Genomic DNA, 23,461 nt, shown 5'->3' with positions numbered 1-23,461 from the left:
CAGAGACAAAGCTATAATCTTTACATTCTCTATTTAGATGGAAGGTGGTGCTGGATGCAACTCCAGGTTCCTAAATAAAACTAAACCAGCACTTCTGAGGGATGATGAAAACTCCTGGCCTGAGAAGACACTCTGGAAAATGGGTTTGCCGTTGGCATGCATCACCATGCACTGTACCACAGCATACTTTTTGGGAAAGCGGCAAAGTCATGAAAATCAAATCACAATTTGGGTCAACCAAACCTCACAGTAGGATTCAGTACTGTTAGATGGATAATCTCTGAAGTATATCATTTAAACACACAAACACAAAAGTGCATCCAGATTCACAAATATTTGCATGGACTATATGAAAGCTCCCATTATTATTATTTTTTGGGGGGGGGGTGTTCAAGGAAAAATAACAACAAAGGCAAAATTTTAGTTGTACAGTATTTGATTTCCAAAACTGCAGCGGTTTTCCCAACTCAAAAATAACTTTGCATGTCAACACAATATGACGCATATTGCCTCTTAACAATTTGTATGTTAGCATGAAATTTAATTTTATCTACTGTAAAAAAAATTATATTTATTGTAACCAGATTTTGTTTATATGATGTTATTCCACTGTATGTCGGTGGTGGACCGTAAACAGTGTCTGAACTGCATTTAAAAAATTAAAATTTATGAATAAAACATTATGGTTTCAGGAAACTGAATCTCTACCTATTCATCACCTGTGACAACCTTTGCAGAATATTTTTTGCCAACCCCATTCAGGTAAAATATAGTAACCATGAAATTTTCATCTCAGTGCAACTATACCTCAGTGAAGATCATATAGCCATCAGTTAAAAATCATTGAGTGATGCATATTACCTTGCAACCAGAAAATCCAGGAAGTTAGAATGTTATCTTATATCTGCTTATATCTGACTTCAATGTGAGTTTTGCTTGTTATGCAGGAAGGGGGGGGGTCACCAATTTTTGTATTTTCCCATTATTTCTCCCTTCTCCTCCCAGCTTAAGCATGCATTGGATACAGCAGTAATTCTTCTTATGTATCTCCCACAGTGTAACTATAGGATTGGTCTATCCATTTAACTAAAGTTTTAAAAATAATGTTTTAACAAATTCCTCGTTTTGGGGGGTTGTTTTCAGATGGGAGTTTATTGCTGAATCGGTTCTGCTCATGGGCATCATGATCAAAATGTCAGTTCATATGCCCTTTTTACATTTTCATGTACCATTTCATGGACCGTGAAAAATCTGTTACGTAAAATATATATGGAAACCCTTTTCAACAACAGTTAATAGGAAAAGTAGTCCTCGAAATAAGCGCGGAACTTCGGGGAGAAGAAAGAGCGGCAGTGTCTGGCAGCGCTGCGGTTGTGGAGGAACACTCCGCCCCCTCGCGGGTGGGCGGGGCAAGGGCTGGCGGGCAGGCGGGCAGGCGAGCAGGAAGCGGAAGTGGTGGTGTTGGCGGGCGCGCTTTCTGCTGCGCGCGCCTGCCTGCCCGCCCGCCCGGCCTCCCGCCTTTCTCTTTCTATCCGCCCGCGGCGGCATCAGGTAACAGCCCCCTCAGCGCGTTCTCCTAGAGTGGACGGGCGGGGGGAGCGCGGGACAGGGCGGCTTCCCCAGGAAATGACCCGGGATATCGCAGCGGGCCCTCCCCCCACAAGGCGCGCGGCGGGGCGGGAGGAAGTCGGCTCCCAAGGCAGCCGTTAGGCGCGCGCTGCTGACAGCGCCTTCCGGTTTTGTTGGGGCGGGAGGCGGAGCCGCCGCGCGGATTCCTAGACCGGCCAGCCGCTCTAGGGCGCGCGCTCGGCTCCCTCTTCAGTTTCCGCCGCCTCAGGGAGCCGCGAGGAAGCCGAGTCGCGGGAGGAAGGTGAGGGGCGGTGGGGGTGGGTGGGTCCCGTGGGTGGACCCGATTCATTGGCATGGGGGCTGAAGGGGCGAGGGGGGCCTCCGCCTGTTGGTCTGCTCAGGGGAGGAGAGAGGAAATGCGGCATGTTCGTTTGTTTGTATTTTATTCATTTATTGCATTTGCTCCCCGCAGAAAAACAACCCTGTTGTTGTTATTTATGAAATTTGTATACCGACCCTTCGTCCTTAGATCTCAGGAGGGTTCACAGCATAAAATGAGAAGACAAGAATACACGATGGAGCAAAAATAACCCACAGGCACATTGAAAGAGCCATCGGACTCTTTAACCAAACGCCCCGTGGAGCAGAATCGGGTTTTTCTGCCTGGCGCCTAAAGGTGCCCAATGGAGGGAGAGCACAATCCAGAGGCCTGTTGAGAGGAGGCAGGGAGGGTCCGCACCCCCCACCAATGGCGGGTTTGAACCCTGGCCTCTCCCAGGTCTCGTCAAACACTCCAGCCACTATCCTCATCATTATTCATATTACAGTATTTATTACATTTCTATACCACCTTTTGTCTGAGAATCACAGGGCTGTTTACCATATAAAAAAACACAAAGCTACATAACAGATTAACAAAACAATAACTCAACCATCACCACACACACACAGTTTAAAATGCCATAGCTTGTTTAATTAGCCAAAGGAGAGAAGAGAAATGTTTTTGCCTGGCACCAATGGCACACTGGATCTGGATCGGATTTTGGGGCTTGGATTGCCACCTCCTGTTTTTCTGGTGTTGCCTATGTTCTGTCAGCAGCCGCCTAAGCACAAAAGCACGGAGAAAGTTCAAGGTGGTGAAGCTTTTCTTTCTTTCTTTGGCATGGAGTTGAGTGGCAAGTAAAACATTTCTTCCCACTGAACTCTTCTGAGTGTTAATGGTCCTGTTTAAAAAGCACAGGAGCATGAGCTGTTTTTAAATCTTGACAACAGTGAATTCCTGCAGCTTGCCATGGTCCTGCTTTGATATTTGTTTTTATTTATCACCTACAGCACATTCCTCCTGTGAAGATGTGTGTGTATATTGCATAAGAGCTGCTTAATTTGTGTGGTGCCTGGGTTTCACAGGTATGTGTGTGTGGTTGATCACAGGGGCTAGATTTGGAATGAATGTGAACTTTTAATGCTCTTTTTAAAGGAGTGGTTAAAATTAGGGAGAGTGACTGCTTTTTGTCAGTCCTGGCAGGGCAAGGATTTGATTTCTAAAAGAAAAGAGAGTTGTCAGTAAACACTTCAGCTGCTTAATGTCTGTAAGTTAGGCAGCTGTTAGAGGCACCAGGAGCAGGGGCCAGTTAAGAAAATAAATAAATAAATAAATGGGACTCATAGATGGGCTCCAGCTAGCTTTTCAGCAGGGGGCCGGATTATATTTTGCAAAAAAAATGAACGAATTCCTATGCCCCACAAATAACCCAGAGAAGCATTTAAAATAAAAGGACACATTCTACTCATGTAAAAACATGCTGATTCCCAGATCGTCTGCAGGCAGGATTTAGAAGGCGATTGGGCCACAGCCGGCCCCCGGCCTTAGTTTGGGGACCCCTGAGCTGGCCAGTCCACTCTCAAGCTTCATAATTATTCCTCATAATCCTAAATGTGGTGAGGGCAGTTACTTAGTAGTGTGGGAAATATAGTTTGTGCATGTTTAGAAATCCTGTCGCCTTGATTTCTTCATCTGATCAGATTGGAGGCCTGATGTTGGGAAAGAGGTTCTGGCTCAGATTAAGCCTTGTGGCACTCTTCATGTGCACCACAATGGTCAAAAAGCTAGAGTGTTTGGTTTGCATCTAAGAGATGTGAGCTCATGTTTCTTTTCAGACATGATTATACAGTGTTGCATTGGGCAAGTAGCTTTTTCTCAGTTTTCTGTTTATACTAACCTATCTTACAGGGCTTTTGTTGGGAAAGCAGACTATGAATAACAACCCTTGCTACTATCCCAGAAGCTAGAGGATGCTCTCCTCTTTGCCGCCACTGCATTATGACATCATCAACCACATATAAGAGCTGCTGCTTGCCTTCTTTGAAACATAGCTTCATCTTCCAGCATTCTGAAAGCATTAGGAGATAGATCAGGAACTTCTGGTTTGTGGCGGTACAAGTGGGAAGCTTATAATGATTATGTACTATAAGTAAACATGAATTCATGGTGCTTGAATGTTTTGACAAGTGGAAGGCACAGGCTCACTTCTCATATCATTCCAGGTTATATGCCTCTATCCTAGTGAGGCAGGCCAGTCTTGTTCCCCCCCCCCAGGTTTCCCCATTTGGCCCCCAAGACCACTTTGGGCATACTTTCCAGCTGTATATCTGACATACAGGCAAAATCCCTTTGCTCAGCTTCCAGAGCACCCAACAACCAGCTGCTTGTCAGGAGCACCTGTAAGAGAGCTCCCTGCAGAAAACCTGCTCAGTTTGGCTGTGCCTTCAAAGCAGAGAAGTGATACATATGTGTCCTGAAATGTAAGAGGTTGCACCCTATGATATTTCTACGCTGAACTCAGATATGTGCAAGGTAGGTACAGTGACTGTTCACTGTAGGTAGGCACACCACTTGATAATGCATTCTTCATTGATTTGCTATGCTAAGGTAATAGCTGTTTTGCAGTTTTATCAGCATAGCCTATTTCTTTGGGGCTTAATCGGGCTCAATAATTTACTTCCCAGTACCTGAGTAAATTTAATTTTCCAAAGCAAGGAATAATTGCTACCAACAGTTATTACTGCTTTGAATGGTCACTGTACACACTTGCATATTTGCATTTTGCATCTCAAGATCGTCCTTGTGCTAATGTTAACATTGGGTGATAAGCAGCTGTGATTTGTGCACAATTGAGATTTCCTTGTGTTACCCAAAAATCTTTTACAGAGGATCATGGTATTCTCTGGAGCAGATTGTATCATAGGGGACTTTGAGGGATGGAAGGTGAAGGGGACATTCTGTTGCATCCACCTGCGTATCATTGGATGTTGCCTATTCTTTCCCCCCATGCATCTGTTTCAGTCAACTGACACACTAAATGCTTCAGCTGATTAATTCCTGATTGTTAGTCTGCTGTTAGAGAAACCAGGAGAAGGCCCACAGAAAAAGTAGACAGCTATAGGCTTTTTTTTTACTTAAAGCACATTTCATGAGCTACATAAAGTCCTAATTTGAACGATTGTTTGAGGCATCTCAAACAGTTGGCTGTTCAAAACCTTTATGTAGTTGAAGAAGTGGGGGTTTAATTCCACCAAAGTTTATGCCATGATAAGGTGCCACAAAACTTGGGGTTGTATTTAACACAGTGCTAAAGAGATAGTATTGTCAGCACAACTATTTCTTCTTGCCTAATGGATCTCCTCTTCTCCTCTCTCTTCCCCCTGGATGCTGCTATGGAGATTTTCCTGATCCTCCAGTGCATCTTTGGGAAGGGTACACTGTGGCAGGAGAGTGGGAAAGCCCCATTGCGCTAGCAGGTATCATTGTGCTGGCTTCTGCTAGTGCAACAATTTAGTTGAATGCAGCCCTTTGTTTTAGTGGACCTGGAATTTGGTTTCCTTAGTATCTGATAAGCAGGGAAGATAAAAGTAAATATGTTATAGGTGTTAATAATTCAGTCCATTAAAATAATAATAAAAATATTCCTGGATGATACCAAACATTATTATTATATGGGATGAATGTGGGTTGAACTAGACCAAGAAGAGTCCAAGAAGTAAAATCTAATTTGTGAATAGTACCATGTAAGCATAAAATAGAGTACCCATGCAGTAGCTACCAGGGTGGATAAAAATCAATGATTTTTTTTAAAAAATAGGATTTTTTTGATTTAAATTGGATTTTTTAAATAAAATGCTTTTTGAGGAAAATATATTACAATCCAAAGGTTATTCCGTAAGATTATTGGGCAGTTTCTCTGCCTACAAGATATTATCACAGATGCTTGATTTACTTTTGCAGTTCTCAAAACTGAATTTGACTCAACAGAGATCACATGCCTCTTCTTCACAGCAAAAATGTTATAACATGAACAGAGTTGAGAAAAAGACCTTAATCCTATTGTTGTTCTACAAACCTATGAATACAGAATCAACCCCTTCAGTGCTAAGTTTCAAGAAGTTCAGTGAATAGAATAGAAACAATATTTTTCTGATTGTTTGGAGTGGACAGTATTTAAGTTTTCCATGTGTAGGCTGGGCTGACAGTCTAAGTTTCTTAAAATATATATATATATATATATAGTTTTTGTTTAGCCAAATTAGTTAACCAACATGGATGTTTGTTTAAGCAAATAACATATGCTGTAATGTTATTGTTTCAGTTGAATAAATCTATTTAAATTGTTATTATTAAGGTAATGATTATTTTTCTCCTTCCTAGGTAAAACAGAAAAGTTGTCTAAATATGAATTATTAACCTATTAAACTGGGGGTAAAAAAACCTAATATGAAAAGTTGTTAATTCTAAAAATCTTCATCTACTTGCATATTAAAGTTATATCAGCAAGAATTAGTCTTTATGTAGAAAACTGATTTAAATCAAGCCTTACTGACTAGTGATTTAAATCGTGATTTAAATCAGTTTGATTTAAATCACATCCACCCTGGTAGCTACCTCCTCCCAATGACTTGCTGTGCATTTGCTTCTAATATGCTGAACCAGGGTACAGGTGGGTGCATAAATCTAATGCATTCATAGCTGGACCACTATGTGTATCCAAGTATCCCACAAACATCCCTTTTCCAAACCCAAAATAAAGGAGGAAGTAGTCTTCCAACAATGTGATGTTTTAATTTACCATCAAAAGTGCCAAGTGACTGAAACTGTAAATTTGTTTTAATTCTATATTGAAACTCTTAATGAACTATTTCTGTTGGAAATGTTGGTGCCTGTGTAGGTTCAACAGATAAGGAAACAGACAGGCGACTGTAGAATACCAGGAGATACATAAAGCTACATTCTTTTATGGGGACGCGGGTGGCGCTGTGGTCTAAAGCACAGAGCCTAGGGCTTGCCGATCAGAAGGTCAGCAGTTCAAATCCCCGCGACGGGCTGAGCTCCTGTTGTTTGGTTCCAGCTCCTGCCCACCTAGCAGTACGAAAGCATGTCAAAGTGCAGGTAGATAAATAGGTACCGCTCTGGTGGGAAGGTAAACAGCGTTTCCGTGCACTGCTCTGGTTCGCCAGAAGGGGCTTAGTCATGCTGGCCACATGACCTGGAAGCTGTCTGCGGACAAACGCCAGCTCCCTCGGCCTATAGAGTGAGATGAGCGCGCAACCCCAAAGCCATCCGCGACTGGACCTGATGGTCAGGGGTACCTTTACCTTTACCTTTACATTGGATGAAATGGTTTACATTTGTCACTGAATTATTACAGGCTGCTCATTGCAAGTTGCTTGCCACCTATTTAAAAACCACTAGATGTGAAGCATGGCTGATTACTCTTTTGTTTTGTTTGTTCTAATACAGTAGCGCTGTACAATGGCTAAGAGAGTAGCAGAAAAGGAGCTGACTGACAGGAACTGGGATCAAGAAGAAGAAACTGAGGAGGTAAGGAAGGCTAGATGCTTTTATTAGAAATAAAATTGCAATAGTTGCTAACAGAATCAATAGGAAGATCATGGAAAACTAAATGATTGCATTTTATTACTATGTTGGCACCATATCGCTAGCTTAACATAAAAACAACAGATTACACCAGGTAAGCTGATTCTCTCTTGTAACTTCCATAGATCTATGGGCAACAATTACTTGCAATCACATTCATATAGCTAGTATCGGGGGCTGGCTCATTCATGAGGCAAGTGATCCACAGGCTGCAATGACTGCAGCACCCCTCTTGGAGGCTGGATCTGCTGCCTCCTTGGCAGCTCCCCCACCCCCACCCTGCAGTGTTTTTCTCCTCTCAGCCCTAGGGAGGAAATGGCAGGAGCTGCCTTCTGGGGTCTTCTCCCCTTCCCCCCTTACATCCTTTGATTCCCACTTCAGCTTTCAAGTAAGGTTGATTTGATTCCTCTCCTGGTTCCCGGTGTAGATCTTCACTCACCCTCTTGCTCCTGGTGTAGATCTGCATTCATTCCTCCTTCCCTGGTGGGGTGGGACACCATTTCATGGTTTGCCTCAGGTGCCAAAATGTCTTGGGCAGGCCCTGGATGGTTTTGTCAGTTATAGGCAATGAATGTGTTTTGCTAAGAGTTGCAGGGTCAAGATTACATTTTCTGTAGTGAAAATCAAGGCTGTTGTTCTAGTCCAGGCACCCCCAAACTCCGGCCCTCCAGATGTTTTGGCCTACAACTCCCATGATCCCTAGCTAACAGGACCAGTGGTCGGGGAAGATGGGAATTGTAGTCCAAAACATCCGGAGGGCCGAAGTTTGGGGATCCCTGTTCTAGTCCTTTGTCAAGTGAGTTCAACAGAAAAAGCTTAGAAGTCCTGGGGTGTTTATGGTGCTAGGCTTTTCAGTAATGGCCCATCTCAGAGCATCATTAAACCTTTTCACATCTTTCACATCCTGAAATCATTCAAGATGCCAATAACTGGAGCTGTTTCTAGTCTGTCTTAGCAGCTACTAGCTACATTTCCATACATCTGTTTTATTGGATTGGAAAGCTTGCAATCATTTCTTTGGCCATAAGTGAAACCTAATGCCATTAAAATCAGTTCAGATTTTTTCCTCTCATCTTAACTGTCCATGAATTGTGTCATATGTTGTATCAGCAACATAACTTCATGAATGTATTCAATTTTGGCTTCCTGTTTCCGGCGCTCCAGGAATGGAGTTTCTCCCAACACTGCGGGAGAGAGACAGATGGAGATAATCTGATAATGATGGGGGAATTTCATTTCATTATTATCCCCCATGGAATGCGAGGGCAGGCAAAGGCGCTGGGTGCATGGAGCACTCTGGCTGCCACGAACCCCCCCCCCAAAAAAAAATCCTGTTCCTGGAAGCACAGGTTATCCTGTTGATTGGACTTTAATTGGACCAAACTACAGGCACGTGTCAGAGATGATGAGATAAGAAACTGAAAACAACCCAGCTACAAAGATTTAAAAGCTTTGGACTGGGAGCAAATTTCATTCGGTGAAAGAGACGGTGGGGGGAGGGGAGCCCATGGTTTGCTTATTTAAAATTTTTCTTTACATTTATGATATGGCAACCCTCCCTGGAATGCAAGTTTTATTAAAAATATCTGCACAAGTGAGGTTGAAGGAAATTGGAATATAATATAGAATTTAACAAAAATGGAACTGCAAAGGAAGTGAGAAGGAAGGGGAGGGAGAAATGCCATGCTTTGAAAATATAGAGCAAAATCCTCTCTAACCTCCATTATCCACAAAGGAATGTGTGCAAAATAAGGATAATTGGCCATAAATCAGCGGCAGGGGGGAAAGGAGTCTACCAGCTGTGGGAATACCGGTAGACATTTTTGGATTAACTATCTGCAGTCTGGATTCAGACCGTTCTTCCTAGGCTGGAAAAATGGGGAAGATTGCTTGTTTACTGGAAGCCGAATCACGGGATAAAGCGATGCAGTGACTTTTGGAAACTGTGATAACCTTCAACAGTTGCAGGAATGAAAGATATAAGACCATATATGGATAGGAAAACATCATGAAAAACTGTCACACACAGGAAAAAATGAGGATAACTGCTAAAGTTCCTCACTTGAAACTATCAATTATCTATTCTACCCAACACGAATAGAAGTCACAAGATTGTAGCTGTTATATAAGGGATTACTATATCTGAATGGAATGTAGTGGAAATTATTTTTAAAAATTGGAATGGAGAAAAAATGAAGAAGAATGAACTCATCAGGGGTAGCATGCGAGGGGGCCATTTTAATTAAATTGTATAATTTGACATTTGAATAATTGGCATTAATAATTGTATTAACTGGACAAAATTGGTATTGTTATAATGAGGCTGATATTGAAACGATATTGGAAAACCAATAAAAATATATTTTAAAAGAATGTATTCAATTTTGCCTTTGTTATGTTAGTAGTGATGTGGGTTTTCTAGAAAACATTTCTGATGCCCTAAATCAGATAGGATCCAATTTAGCATGTTCTTACTTACATAATGCATCAATTTTACTTACTGGTAGTTTTACTTATTTCCCATAGTAGTTGCAATGAAAAATTTCATTAAGGGAAAAAAAAGCATTGAAGCCCACAATATATTTTAAATGCTATATTCAAACAGAAACCTGTTAAGTATTTTGACATAATTTTTTATGTTATAAAAGGGTACAGTAATTATTTGACTTGCTATTGATGCAACTTTGGGAATGTTTCTTGATAAAGCAGGGTTTACAGAGTCTAAATATTTTTGTAGCATGTAAAGTGATAAACCCTATATCGACAAAAGATTCACAAGAAGTTTTTGAAAAATGCCATTATTAAAACTGAATATACAATGTCTATTTGCTTATTATAAAATGTTGAGCCTTACAGTGTTAAAAGTGAATGTGTATTTTGAAATTAGAGTTTTGTAATACAAGGGAATCAAGAAGCAATTTTCTGTATGCAAGTGGAACACCATTTTGCACTGGGTTGGATCCTTTCCCAGATTGCTCCAACCTTCAGGAAGCGTTTTGCTAGTGTGGGGTGGTGGGGCGTGAGGGGTTGTAGTAAGAGGTCTTTGGGGTTTCATCCTTGTTTGTTCTAAGAATATAATATTTCTTGCAGGTGGGAACATTCTCAGTGGCCAGTGAAGAGGTTTTGAAGAACAGAGCAATTAAGAAGGCAAAGCGTAGAAATGTGGGGCTTGAGGTACATAAATGCACTAATTTTATAATAAATGTCTGGTTCTTGGTCCAGCCGTTTGTATTGCCAAAAATGCACAGGTAGTTGTTGCTTATGTAGAAAGTACTGTCAATAATGATGCACAAATTCAGCCAAGTATTGAAATGGCTGAAGGTTGTTTTGACAAAATACAACCATTCCTGTTTGAAGTGAACTGCACCTAGGAAATTCATATTGTGTGAAATGGCCCCAAAGGAGAGCAGAATGTTGAAAACAGTTGGAGGAAGAAAAGAGTGATAGAATACTTCCCATATTTCTTTCACCACTCTTTTTCTAGGAGCCAGAGAGATAAATCTTCTGTCCTCTGCTCAGCAACCCAGTTTGCATGCTACTTTTTCTAAAGTGCTAGTAGCCATTGCTGTTATTGGATTTTGCGTCCCTGTTCATGATGGTAACTGTAGTGTGTAAAAAATAATAATCTGGTAAATGTTTTTGATTCTGTCCCCTGTCACATCCCACTGCCCAAATACATGCACAGTCTGTTTGAAAATAGGCTTGCTTTTAGTATTATTATTTTAAACTTCTTGCTAATTTGAAATCTTTATCTTCCTCGGTCATGTTCTTCTAAACAGATCTCTAGGGTTAATTGAAAAATCAGAAGCAAAAAGCCAATGTCCTTGGAGTTGCAGATGTTTGCCGTTTTCTGTTTGTCTGTTAAAAGCGACTTTATTGCTGGTGAATTCCATACTGGTTGCATTCACATGACACAGCAAGCCAAACGGTGACTTGCCAGGATCTTGCAAATGTATAGGCCCCCAGAAAGGAGCTTGCAGCCACTTTGTTCCTTACTGCCACACTGAGCTAAGCCAAAGTTTGGCTTGCTTTGTCATCTGAACCAGGACTCATGGTTAAGGTCTCGCCTTGCATGCTAAGCCAAGCCTTTGTTTGTTAATGTGTGGGTTACTGTTGATTGCTCTCTCTATTGAAGGGTGGGGCATAGCTGGCTCAGGAGTAAGTGATTACTCTGAGCTTTCAGGTTTTGTCCACATGGGTTGGGTTTTCTTTAATCAGAAGATACCATTTGTCCTGTGATAGTGAATCTAATTTCACAATGGATCAACATATATTGGCTGGTCCACACATACATGTACACTTCATAGGGACCCGTGGGTTAAAGACTAGTCAAATGTCTGAACTATCTTTATTGAAGAGACCCAGGTGGTGCTGTGGTTAAACCACTGAGCCTCAGTTCTTTTATGGGAACGCGGGTGGCGCTGTGGTCTAAAGCACAGAGCCTAGGGCTTGCCGATCAGAAGGTTGGCGGTACGAATCCCTGTGACGGGGTGAGCTCCCGTTGCTTGGTCCCAGCTCCTGCCAACCTAGCAGTTCGAAAGCACATCAAAGTGCAAGTAGATAAATAGGAACCGCTACAGCTGGAAGGTAAACGGCATTTCCATATGCTGCTCTGGTTTGCCAGAAGCGGCTTTGTCATGCTGGCCACATGACCTGGAAGCTATACGCCGGCTCCCTCGGCCAATAATGCCGAGATGAGCGCGCAACCCCAGAGTCGGTCACGACTGGACCTAATGGTCAGGGGTCCCTTTACCTTTATCTTTATTGAAAAGATACTTAATGTTTGGTGATAAGAACATTCCATACATGTACTTAGTTTCCAGCAATGTCTGGAATAATACATTTCATCATATGATGAATGCATGTGTGAGAATCAGACAGGAACCAAATATAATATGTCCTGTAGAATACTTACTTTGAATACGGGAAGCAAAGATTTTGTATGTGTGAACATTAACATAATCATACTGATGGGACTTTGTGGGGATGCAGCTGAAAAAAGTGACGTTAACTGTTTTATGTCTCTTTCAGTCTGAGAGTGGTGGAGCTTTTAAAGGTTTTAAAGGTTTCGTTTTACCGTCTGGAGGTGGAGGATTTTCTGGCTTTGGCAATGGCACCGGAACAAAGCCTTTAGGGGGACTGTCCAATGGTGGCGGCAGCATTGCAAATAGTTCATCGTTCACCAATTTAAAGACTGCTGCTGAAACAACAACTACATTCAGTAAGTTCACCAGTAAAATTTTCTCAACAGACAATACTTGTAAAAATGTTTTTAATTATATTAAGGGAGCTGAAAGTTTTGTGTAAGTATGTAGTACATACAGCCCTCATATCAACTTTGCATATAGATGGAGGTGATGATCCACTTGGCATTGTGTGCTTCAAAAAACTGTTGGGCAAAATAATAATAATCACATATCCATGCATTGGGTCAGAACTGGCTGTCACTGACTTCATTTTAAAAGGTTTTTTTAAAATAAATAAATAAATAAATTGGCATTTAAAAGTAATACACAAAATATAAATAGAAAATGGTTAAATATGAGCCAAACATTGTTCATTTATCACATCTTTAATGTCGCACTATCTCTTCCCCCCCTCCCCCCCGGAGATCTACACATGTATGAACGGGTCGGCAAGGCTTACCTGGCCTGGGCCAGTTCACTGCCGCGGAGGCCACTGCGTGGGCCGGATTGCAGGTGCGTGTGAGCACACATGCTCGCAGTTTTCGGCGTCTACACAGACGCGATTTCTGGCGCCGCTCGGCAAGTCCCCATGCTGCACCAGTTTAGTGCAGCGCAGGGGGACTCACCGAGCGGGCGGCTCGGTTTGGGGGCGGTTCATGGGCCAATAAAACGACCCCCGTGGACCGCTTGTAGCCCATGGGCCTTAGGTTGCCGATCCCTGTATATGAACATACCAATTGCTACATATTATTTTTGTTTCCGTCCCCGAGGCTATTTAGGATGTGTTAGAAAGTAGTTAAGTGTTCATAGGCTTCTGTATCTGGATATATTGTATATATTTTATTATACACACACATACTCATTATTTATATTTGTCAGGGAGGTTGCTGGCTACCCTTGAGCAGCGACACTCCAAACCATCTTGTCTTTAAGACTTTTATTGTGAATATTATTTACAGTGCAAGAGCTTCATGAAAACATGTCTACTCAGTATCATCAGATTCTCCCAATGGCGCTTTTCAGCTCCTCCCCTAGCAGAGTAGTTTGGGGGCCCCCAAATCTCCGCCCCTTGCGTTTGCGAGCCGCTGATCGCCTCAGTTCCAGGGTGAATTTGAAAGGACGCCCCTCTGCTGTTTCCCCGCTAGAACTCTCTGCTGGCCCCTCCTCCCTTGCTGGCATCACGGGCTGTAGGCAGTGCTCCTGGAGGCTTCCTGAGCCCAGCCCCACTCCGCTCATTTCCTCCTTCCTGTCTCCTGTCCCTCCGCTGTCATCAGAGCCGTTCGAAGAACTGGATTTGATGAGGGGTGGCTGTTCCCTGTACAATATTTTACCTTTATTAAGTTAAATTATAATATATTACTGCAATAGCACAGTATAGTATGGAGCATATATATTTTTTCTTGTTATATGTTGCCTAGGAGCACATAAGGATTGTATAGTGTCATTCATATTTTCATTTCAATAAGTTATGAAGAGGCCTGGTCTATCCTACCCTGAATACATTGCTCATTTAGACTATTTGTGCAATGTCCAAGTTCATTATGAGCCAGTCTTCCACCTTTGGTATCTCTTGACTTTTTCCATGCTTGTTCTACTATCGTACGTGCTGCAATAAATGAATAATAATTTTTTCGTCTTCTTGAATAACTTAACGTATAAAATTATACTTTTATATCAAATGACCCATTAAAAGTACTAAGTGGGGCAAAATATCTTAATTTCACCTATTTGCCTGAGCTGACTGGCTGGTTGGCAATGAGACCTTGGGGTCATAGTGGATGCATTAACAAATATATTGACCCCAATATCATGATGGAACAGAGCTCTGGTTCCCAGTCTCATGATGGTACAGCTATCCATTTTTTATTTTTTATTAAATTGAGTTTGCCATTACCTGGAACAAATTGGTAGAAGAAATTCAGTAAATAGAATGGGGGGAAATGCATTCTAGAAATGGGTTCAGGTCAGGTTTATCTATGCATACATCATTGTAAAGAAAGTTCATACAATGCTCTTCTTTCTAATAGGTTCTGTGGTGTCCAGTGGTTCAGTGAATAATACTGTAATTGAGAAAAAGCCTGTAAGTGTGGAAGCAAATGGTGAGAGCCAGCAGCCATTGTCCTCTGGATTCACTGAGAAGAAAGCATGCAGCCCCGATGCTTATCATAAACAGTTAGCTGCTCTAAATTGTTCGGTCCGTGACTGGATAGTAAAACATGTAAATGCCAACCCGCTCTGTGACCTGTCGCCGATTTTCCGAGACTATGAGAAATATTTAGCTGAGATAGAGCAACACGGAACGAGTAGTGACAGCGGCTCTGAAAGCGACAGTAACAAGACAGTTGGAACTCAGCCCGGGTCTGCATTGGGGAGTCCGAACCTTCAGCAGAGTTCAACGTTTTTCTTCAATAGCAACAAATCTGAGAATGCACCAGGAAAGAAAACAGAAACGGAAAAGAAAACGGAACCAAAACTAGGGTCCACATCAACTGTCTCCTTTACTTTTAGCAAGAGCGTAGACAACTCGGGTCTGAATTCTGGTGCATTACCTAGTTTCTCATTCTCTCCAGGAAGTGCAAGTTTATTTGGAAAAGATACAAGCCAAGGCAAGGTTGCTTCTTCATTTTCCAGCAAAGCACTAGATATTCCGACAGAAAGTGGTGGCAGTGAAGAGAAAGGTAAACATTTATTGTTTTAGAAGTTGAGAAATGGGGAGTCAGTCCCATGTTTCATTGAAATCTGGTGAGCTTCCCGCTGATGTTATGCAGAATTGGACCACCTAGAAATCTGTTTCTCATGCCAGAGGACTCAAGGATAGGGTGTCACCGAGGATTACAAATAATAGGTGGCTATCCAAGCCAGCTAAAACTTAGGGATCCCTGCAGGAATGCAGTTTAGCATTGGGTAGCTTTAAACAGAATTTGACATTTCACCAGCAATGTGCAGTGCTTTTTTCTATTTTGAAACTGCCATAACCAATGTTTGTACCCTGTTTTCCCCTATTTTAAGATGTAGTCATAAAATAAGCCATAGCAGACTTTTTAAGCATTCAAGGAATATAAGCCATATCCCGAAAATAAGTCATAGTGATAGGTGCAGCAGCAATGGAGGAGGAGGAGGAGGAAAAAATAAGACATCCCCTGAAAATAAGCCATAGTGGTTGTTTTTTTTAAAAGGAAAAATAAATATAAGACGGTGTCTTATTTTCGGAGAAACATGGTAGGTGAAATTATTAAAAGCCCTGCTTTGGTTCCCTTTCCATTTAAATAACCTTAACTATGACTAAACAACAACAACAGATTGGGTTAAGCAGGGGAGGGAGAAAGGGTAAGGGCACATCCACTGCCCTGTCACATGATAATTATACCCCGCCCCCCCCATAATAATTGATGATTATTATTATTTATACCCCACCCATCTGGCTGGTTTTCCCCAGCCACTCTGGGTGGCCTCCAACAAAATATTAAAAATACAATAAAACATCAGACATTAAAAACTTCCCTAAACAGGCCTGCCTTCAGATGTCTTCTAAAAGTCAGATAGTTGTTTAACCCAGGGACGGTGTGTTATTTATTACAAAGAATCTAGGTGTGTGTGTATATATATTTGTTCCTTATGGCAATTAGGAAAAAATAAAATAAGCTTTTACAGTTATAGTTCAAGTAGATAATTTTAACCAAGAGTGTTCTTTAAGAAATGTAGAAAGCTCATAAGCCATTTTTTAATGTTCAAGGCTTATAAATGTAAGAGTTGAAGTAGAAGATGAGTGGGAAATGCAGCAGTGTTAGTGCTAATCAACACAGCTTAAAATATATTCTAATATCTATAACTTCTTTCTCTCTAGCACATTGTTTGAAGATTATTTAGAAATAGATTTTATACCAATGACCCTATCAATTAGTATCAAACTGGCAGTCCACCTACCTTTTTGGACATACTGTGATCTTGCTCACATGCTACCAGAAGCTGAGCTGTGGTTTGGCTTAGTGTTATGGCCGAACCTTGAGCTCATGGCTTGTTTTCCCCAAACAAGCAATGGTGAGTGGTAAGCCACAAACAAACCTTGGTTTCAGGTCACAGCTGTCTGGGACAAGGCCAACCATGAGCCCGAGGTTTGGTTGCAACGCTAAGCCAAGCCATGGTTTAGCTGCTGGTAGTGGAGAAGCAGAGGAAAAGTAAAGTGCTTGTGACTTTCTCCTTGTGAAGCCATAGTTTGGCTTACTATGCTATGTGAACCAGGTAGCTGTATCTGATATCTAATATCCCCATGTTTTTTTTTTCAAACATCAAAAGCTTTTTATGTACTGCAGTGTCTTGTATATACATAACACTTACCTGAAATCATTCTCCCTACAGGGGGTGATGAAGAAGATGAGGAGCCACCAAAAGCAGTAGTGAATGAAATAAAGGAAGATGATGCCTTCTACTCGAAGAAGTGAGTTGTGTTCTTTAATACTATTACCATGATCATGCTCTTACTGTAGACAGTTCAGCATGCTTTCCCCCCCTAATTTTGTGTGTGTGAGTGAAAGCCTTTAGCAGTTTATAGTGCATTACAACTACTGTACAAAGTAAATGAAGTTTCTTTTGCCTAAGCTATTTTGTATCTCTCTATACTACTGGAGTTCAAACTTTGATGATTCTAGGGGGTACAAGTTACAAGGTTGCCTCTATTTTGGCACCAAGTGACTCAAAGAACTTCTTAGCCTTAGTCTCAACTCTCATCCAAAGACCTGCAGTCTTTTTGTGAGCAGCTCATTTTAAAACACTCTATAACAGGCATCCCCAAACTTCGGCCCTCCAGATGTTTTGGACTACAATTCCCATCTTCCCCGACCACTGGTCCTGTTAGCTAGGGATCATGGGAATTGTAGGCCAAAACATCTGGAGGGCCGCAGTTTGGGGATGCCTGCTCTACAAAGTTTAAAGGCAGTTTTATGAGCAGCTGGGGGGGGGGCTGCTGTTTCTCAGAGTAAATTTGAAGTCTCCTTCAGCTCATGGTTATTTAAATCTTGGCCATTATTTTCAGTATGCTCTGGAACAGGGGTAGGCAACCTAAGTCCCGTGGGCCGGATGCAGCCCAATCGCCTTTGCAATCCGGCCCGCAGACAGTCCGGGAATCAGCATGTTTTTACATGAGTAGAATGTGTGTTTTTATTTAAAATGCATCTCTGGGTTATTTGTGGGGCATAGGAATTCGTTAATTTCCCCCCCCCCCCAAAAAAAAATATAGTCCGGCCCACCAAATGGTCTGAGGGACGGTGGACCGGCCCACGGCTGAAAAAGGTTGCTGACCCCCTGCTCTGGAAGCATTCTAACAAATAGTTTTATCATGTTCCAAAGACTTCCTTTTCTGGAAGGACTATTTATATACAGTAACTATTAGCTTGGCTAGTTCCAGGCTGAGTTTAAATGTATTATTTGTTTGCATGCTGGTGTTTACCACATGCAAGCTATTTGGAGGCTTTTATTCACTTTTCAGATACATGTACATTCTGTAAAATGAATCTTGTCTATGTTTCTTTTTTCAGGTGCAAAGTTTTTTACAAGAAAGATAATGAATTTAAAGAAAAAGGTATAGGAACGCTACACTTAAAACATGCAGGAGATCAGAAGATTCAGCTATTAGTACGGGCAGATACCAACTTAGGTACATTATTATTATTATTATTATTATTATTATTATTATTAACTTCCAAGCCACTGCTAAGTCGAAGGCTTCTGGCTTCTTTCAAATAATTAAGATATTTATGATGGCCCCTTTTTGTTCTCATGCCCACAGCTGTGCAGAATTTTACACATAAGTAAAGAACAGGCATATCTAGCAGTGGCTGTGATTTGTGTCCCAAGTTGGATGTATGCAATTGCTAGCACATAGTTGGATGACTTCACAAATTATTTGTGTTTCGAATCTTGCTGCAAACCAGCACTGACAGCCATTATTGCGAGTTTGGCTCATCAACCGTGTAGTGTTTGGCCACTGGATCTCAGGAATTTGTTTCTCTTTTTTAATTGCTAAGTATTAACACAATGAGATCTTACCCATTTTTAGGAATAGTAGCTGATGTGATGAGGAAATGAGTTGAGGAAATAAGGGAGGCTTGTAAATCAGATAAAAACATCTCTTGTAGCAATGAGCTGTGGCTGAGACCTTGAGAGAACCACTGCCAGGTGGATCAGCCTGTGGTTGGCTAGGTGGATCAGTAACTCCTGATTTTCTCATACCTCAAGTCACCATACTACTACCTAAACGTTCATATTTTGTATTTATTTTGCTCTTTTCCCAACCTCCACTCTGTTGCAGGCAACATATTGCTGAACATTTTGGTGCCTCCTAAGATGCCATGCTCCAGAACAGGGAAGAACAACGTGCTCATTGTCTGTGTTCCAAATCCACCCATTGATGAAAAGAATGCTACTGTCCCTGTTCCTATATTGATAAGAGTGAAAACAAGTGAGGATGCAGATGAGTTGCACAAAATTATACTGGAGAAGAAGGAGGTATAAAAATCTGGGCTGTTGAAAGTTACAGAGGAAACTTGCCAAACTGCTGCTGCTCATTTCCCCTCTCTTGACTCTGCTAGTAACTTTTTAAACCACTTCTGACATTCTAAGGACTGTTTAGGAACTCTGAAGGGCTTTGGTGAGGGAAAGAAACTAAGATGGCCAATAAAAGCTTTTTAACTTGACACAAGAGTCAATTCTTCCTCCCTTCTAATTTGAATATCTAATGCATGAACCATATTTGAAGAAAACTTGCATATCAAAAAATAAACATTTTTATTATACAGAATAAAACTGGTTTATACTCAAATGGTGTAGAATACTACCCCGGAAATTGTGTAGGAAGAATATTGTGTGGATGGAAAGAAATTTGGCAAACTTCTTTATCTTGCATCCAAGTTTGAATTGAAATCCTCTCCTAAATGTGAAATCACAGTTCAGATTATGCTGAAGGAACAAATGTTTTAAACTGAACAGTATAGTTTTTGTGTTTGAGTGAATCAGTACCCTGATTTTTAAGGCCAAAGTTGCAGGTTGTTATTTTCTCATTACCTAGAGAAACAACTGAGGGAAAAGGTGGCATGGCTATATATTTTTCAATCCAAACCTGTCTCTTGGATTTTATCAAACCTGGAGCATCTTGTGTTGAGATATTTAATGGACTTTCTTCCATTGTACTCTTGCCAAAGTCCTATCTTCAGGCTTGAAAATTCTGTCCAGTCCCCTTTAATGTCAAGGGGCTTGTGCAAGAGAGCTGTGAATTGTGTCCACACTATTTTGGGTGTGCACGAGTGTGCATTTAACGGGATCAGCAGTCAGAACGTGAATACCATGCTATTTAAATAGTTGTCTTACTAATGTAGCAGTAGCTAGTAAAGCCACACATAACCAGTCCACAAATATTGGTTACCATAGGTTCTGAAACATCTGAATCTTTAATGTTCTAGTCATACCTTAAAACTGGAAGGGAGCTGGGATGCTGTGGAAGCAGGACCCATACTAATTATGAACTGGTGCCTTTTTTGCATCAAGTTTTAAGTGTTGGACTTCCTAAAAAGTAAGTGTGAGAGTATTTCAAGAGCTCAGCACCCCACACTGAAATATCTTGGGGTACAATCCAGCAAGCAGTAAACTGACCCAATTCCCATTAAAATAAATGGGAGTTACCATTTATGTTAGTGTGAGGTTTGGGCTTATGAGCTTCACACTGGATTGTTCTCTTTAGCGTTCAAGATGGTGAACAATCAGAAATGCTAACTTGGCATGTTAATATTATAAATGGGAACATGCATATGGAGTCCAGTCTTACTGTTAGAGGCTCAGGTTGAACGGCCAAGAGCTTCAGTAACATTGTGTGCTCTTGTCTTTGAGAAATAGTGTCTTAAAAATCCTCAGTGAGCTTTGTTTACTCCCCTGTCTCTAGGCAAACAGCCTGCTCTTTTTCTAGAAAGCCGATAGCCTGTTCCCACACTCTTCTCTAGCATAATTTTAACATTGAGAGACTGTTAATATTACAGGTATGCTGTGTATTTTGCACTTGTCTGATTCCTAAAGTGCAACTGTGTATATGTAACAATTCTTCAGTTACCGAGTAGAATAAGAAATAGCAATTCATTAACATGTAGATTGTTCTCTTTTTTTTTTACTAAGTCTTACGTGATGCTGCTTCTGTAAGAAATCCAGAGTGCTTTTCAAAGTTAAAAGCAGTATGAAAGAATAATTGTAATGTCCATTAAATGTTTGGAAGAGCTGGTCAAAAGGTGTTGTTTGAAAGTGGTTGTGTTATGGAAAGTGGTCGGTTACTTCTTTCTTAGAGCAAGCCTAAAATGGGATTATTTTACACTGCTGCCGAGGAAGGCATTCCAGAAATGCATTGGAATTTCCTGCCCCTCTTTGAACGTATGTCTGCTGTGGGTGCACCTTGGCCATCCTGTGTGGGTTGTGACATGATGTAGTGAAAGCTTACAGGGCACTACCCTTCACACACCCTCTTGGGGGAAGCTCCACCCGCCTTCTGCAACCCGTCCACTGCCAGATTCTTGGACTGCAGCCCCATCTAGGTTTCGAATGGCGCTCATATGAGTTGTAGTCCAAACCTGGAGGGCACCAGGCTGGAAAAATGCAGTCATAGATATACAAAACAAATGCATAAGCCAGCAGACTTTAAATCCTAAATGTAAGTGTTGACTTTGTGACTGGCCCATCACTTTCAGTAATAAAAATGATGACAAGAATAACAATCTGAATTGCTAAGTGGATCAAAATTGGCTTGCTAAGAAAGAAGGAGAATGTGCATAGACTTTGTTTTGTAGGATTTCTGATGTTGATCATGTTGGCTTGCTCCTGCTGTGAAAGGTAAGATCTCGTTTTTTGTGTGTTGGTTTTACTCTCAGAGTAAGTTTAAAAGGCAGTATAAAACTGGACGATCATATTTCTTTTGCACAAAATTGTAGCTTTAAATAATTATATTTAAAAATCTTAATCAAGTTTATTGATACTTGCTGCATAACAATGAGACAGTGTCTTAATTTGCAGTCTGATCACTTGTCGCCTTGTAGACACAGTGTTTGAAGTCTGACTTTATTGCTGTAGGATTTAGGTGACTGTTGTTCGCCTGGTTGCAAGATTGCCAACCAAACTTGCAAAATCATTTTGAAAGAAGTAGAGATTTACTAGATACTGCTTCTTTGCACATGCATAGCTTTCTCTTGGAATGACAGGATTAAAGGCCTAGCTGCCAGTGAGCTGGTCACTGGTGTCTGACCTGCATCTCTTCAGACTGCAGGCAGGGGTTCTCTTGATTGGATTCACACTGGGCAGAATGGTTGTAGCCAAGCCTTCTCCCTGACATTCAGAATTCTGTGCGGAAGGAGTTATTTTGTAGGAAAGAGTGTTTAGTTACATGAGCCCAGTCTGCCGCTCAGTCCAGATGCAGGCTTACCACTCGAGGGAGAATTAGGGCAAACCTCAAATTGTTTGGGGAGTGAGCTATTTCTCTAATTTTTTAATTCTTCAAAAGGTTTGACATCAAAATCCTGTATAGAAGCGGTGTGGAGAATTATTTGGCTACTTTTGCTCTGTTCTCAATCTGCTACAAGTAGTTTGTAAACTGAAAACATGTCACTACATATAAGGAGCAATAAGTACTGTACTGTATTGCATCTTGCTTTAACTCCCTTTGCAACATAATGTAATTTGACAACTGTTCTGTCTAATGCCTTAAGTTATTTTTAGCGGACGTTGCTAAACTGTATACCACAAATGTAAACATTTGATAAATTTCACAATGCATGGAAACCATGTATAAAAGCTTAATGAACAGCTATCTGAACAATCGACATGAACCTTTCTTTCCACTTGACTGTCAACATTTTTGTTTGTTCCCCATCTCATAGGACGCCATCTGAAAGGCTAAACAAGGATTGGGACTTGCCTTTTATCATTTTTCACACGTCCATGTGCTAGCTGTAGTTCTTTCTAAGGAAATGTATAAAAATCAATGGAAATGTGAATAAACAAATGGGATGTGTGAACTCCAATCTGTACATGTTTGCATTCTACCTCCTGGGCTTGGTGGCAAAGATGGTCAGGATCCACGTTCAGTCCATTGCCCCTCCAGTTTAGGAAAGACTGCTGACTAGCAGAGCCCTCTGTCTTTGGCCTTGGAGAGAAGCTGAATAGCCGGTGTGGGGATATGGTCAGTCTTGGTCAAAGGCAGTTTCATATGTTAAGTGTCTCAATGACCTAACATTTGAGAAATGGATCTCACGCTGCTGTGAGGGGAGGTGTCATTTGCTCTGCCACACGTGGCCGGGACCCGCTTACTCTGGAGGTAAATTGAAGTAGCCTGTGGGAGTTGCAGTTAAGTGACTGGGTGTCCTTGGGTGTGTCCACTTTGGGGCACTTTGTTTAAGTTCTAGGTTTCTTCCTTTGCAGAAGATGCTGCAGAAAGATCAGGAGTGTTATTGCCTTGACAATGAGGAGGGTAGTGAAGACACCAAAGTACCGTATTTTTTGCTCCATAAGACACACTTTTTCCCTCCTAAAAAGTAAGATGAAATGTCTGTGCGTCTTATGGAGCGAATGGAGCCGGATTGCCCAGGGGCGAAAAGCAGACCGTGCTTTTTTTTTTTTTTTTTTTAGGAAGAGCTAAAGGTTTACAAGAGGTAAAGAGGGAGTTGAAAGGAGCCTGCTCAGCAGCTGATTGCAAGAGATCGGGGAGGGAGATAAGGGACGCTAGCTCCCTTCCAGGCCCCGCCCACTTGCCCAGGCC

General features: G+C 41.4%; 1 protein-coding gene across 12 annotated transcripts; it reads left to right on the top strand.

Moving 5' to 3' along the window:
• The first annotated feature begins 1,435 nt into the window (after window positions 1–1,435).
• On the top strand, window positions 1,436–22,727 carry NUP50 (nucleoporin 50). 12 transcript variants are annotated; one of them, XM_035138003.2, is made up of 11 exons: window positions 1,436–1,551; window positions 2,902–2,976; window positions 3,800–3,993; window positions 7,361–7,441; window positions 10,589–10,672; window positions 12,530–12,719; window positions 14,712–15,362; window positions 17,041–17,119; window positions 18,216–18,334; window positions 18,989–19,185; window positions 22,584–22,727. In XM_035138003.2, the coding sequence occupies exons 4-11, from the start codon at window positions 7,373–7,375 to the stop codon at window positions 22,593–22,595; spliced, it is 1,401 nt and encodes a 466-aa protein (XP_034993894.1). In that variant the 5' UTR covers window positions 1,436–1,551; window positions 2,902–2,976; window positions 3,800–3,993; window positions 7,361–7,372; the 3' UTR covers window positions 22,596–22,727. The 12 variants fall into 12 exon arrangements, with proteins under 12 accessions (XP_034993894.1, XP_034993901.1, XP_060131151.1 ...); XM_035138004.2 differs by lacking the exon at window positions 1,436–1,551 and adding an exon at window positions 1,768–1,870; XM_035138010.2 differs by lacking the exon at window positions 3,800–3,993.
• Window positions 22,728–23,461: the final 734 nt, after the last annotated feature.

Source organism: Zootoca vivipara, chromosome 5, assembly GCF_963506605.1.
Source record: "Zootoca vivipara chromosome 5, rZooViv1.1, whole genome shotgun sequence".
NCBI lineage: Eukaryota > Metazoa > Chordata > Lepidosauria > Squamata > Lacertidae > Zootoca > Zootoca vivipara.
Note: the sequence above shows the minus strand (reverse complement) of the source record. Positions and strands in the feature narration are given on the sequence as shown.

Bases quoted from the DNA above. Each gene is read 5' to 3' on its own strand.
- NUP50 (XM_035138001.2), top strand. From the start codon at position 7,373: ATGGCTAAGAGAGTAGCAGAAAAGGAGCTGACTGACAGGAACTGGGAT. The intron at 17,120-18,215 runs GTGAGTTGTGTT...TTCTTTTTTCAG, and splicing joins GATGCCTTCTACTCGAAGAA to GTGCAAAGTTTTTTACAAGA. The intron at 18,335-18,988 runs GTACATTATTAT...ACTCTGTTGCAG, and splicing joins ACGGGCAGATACCAACTTAG to GCAACATATTGCTGAACATT.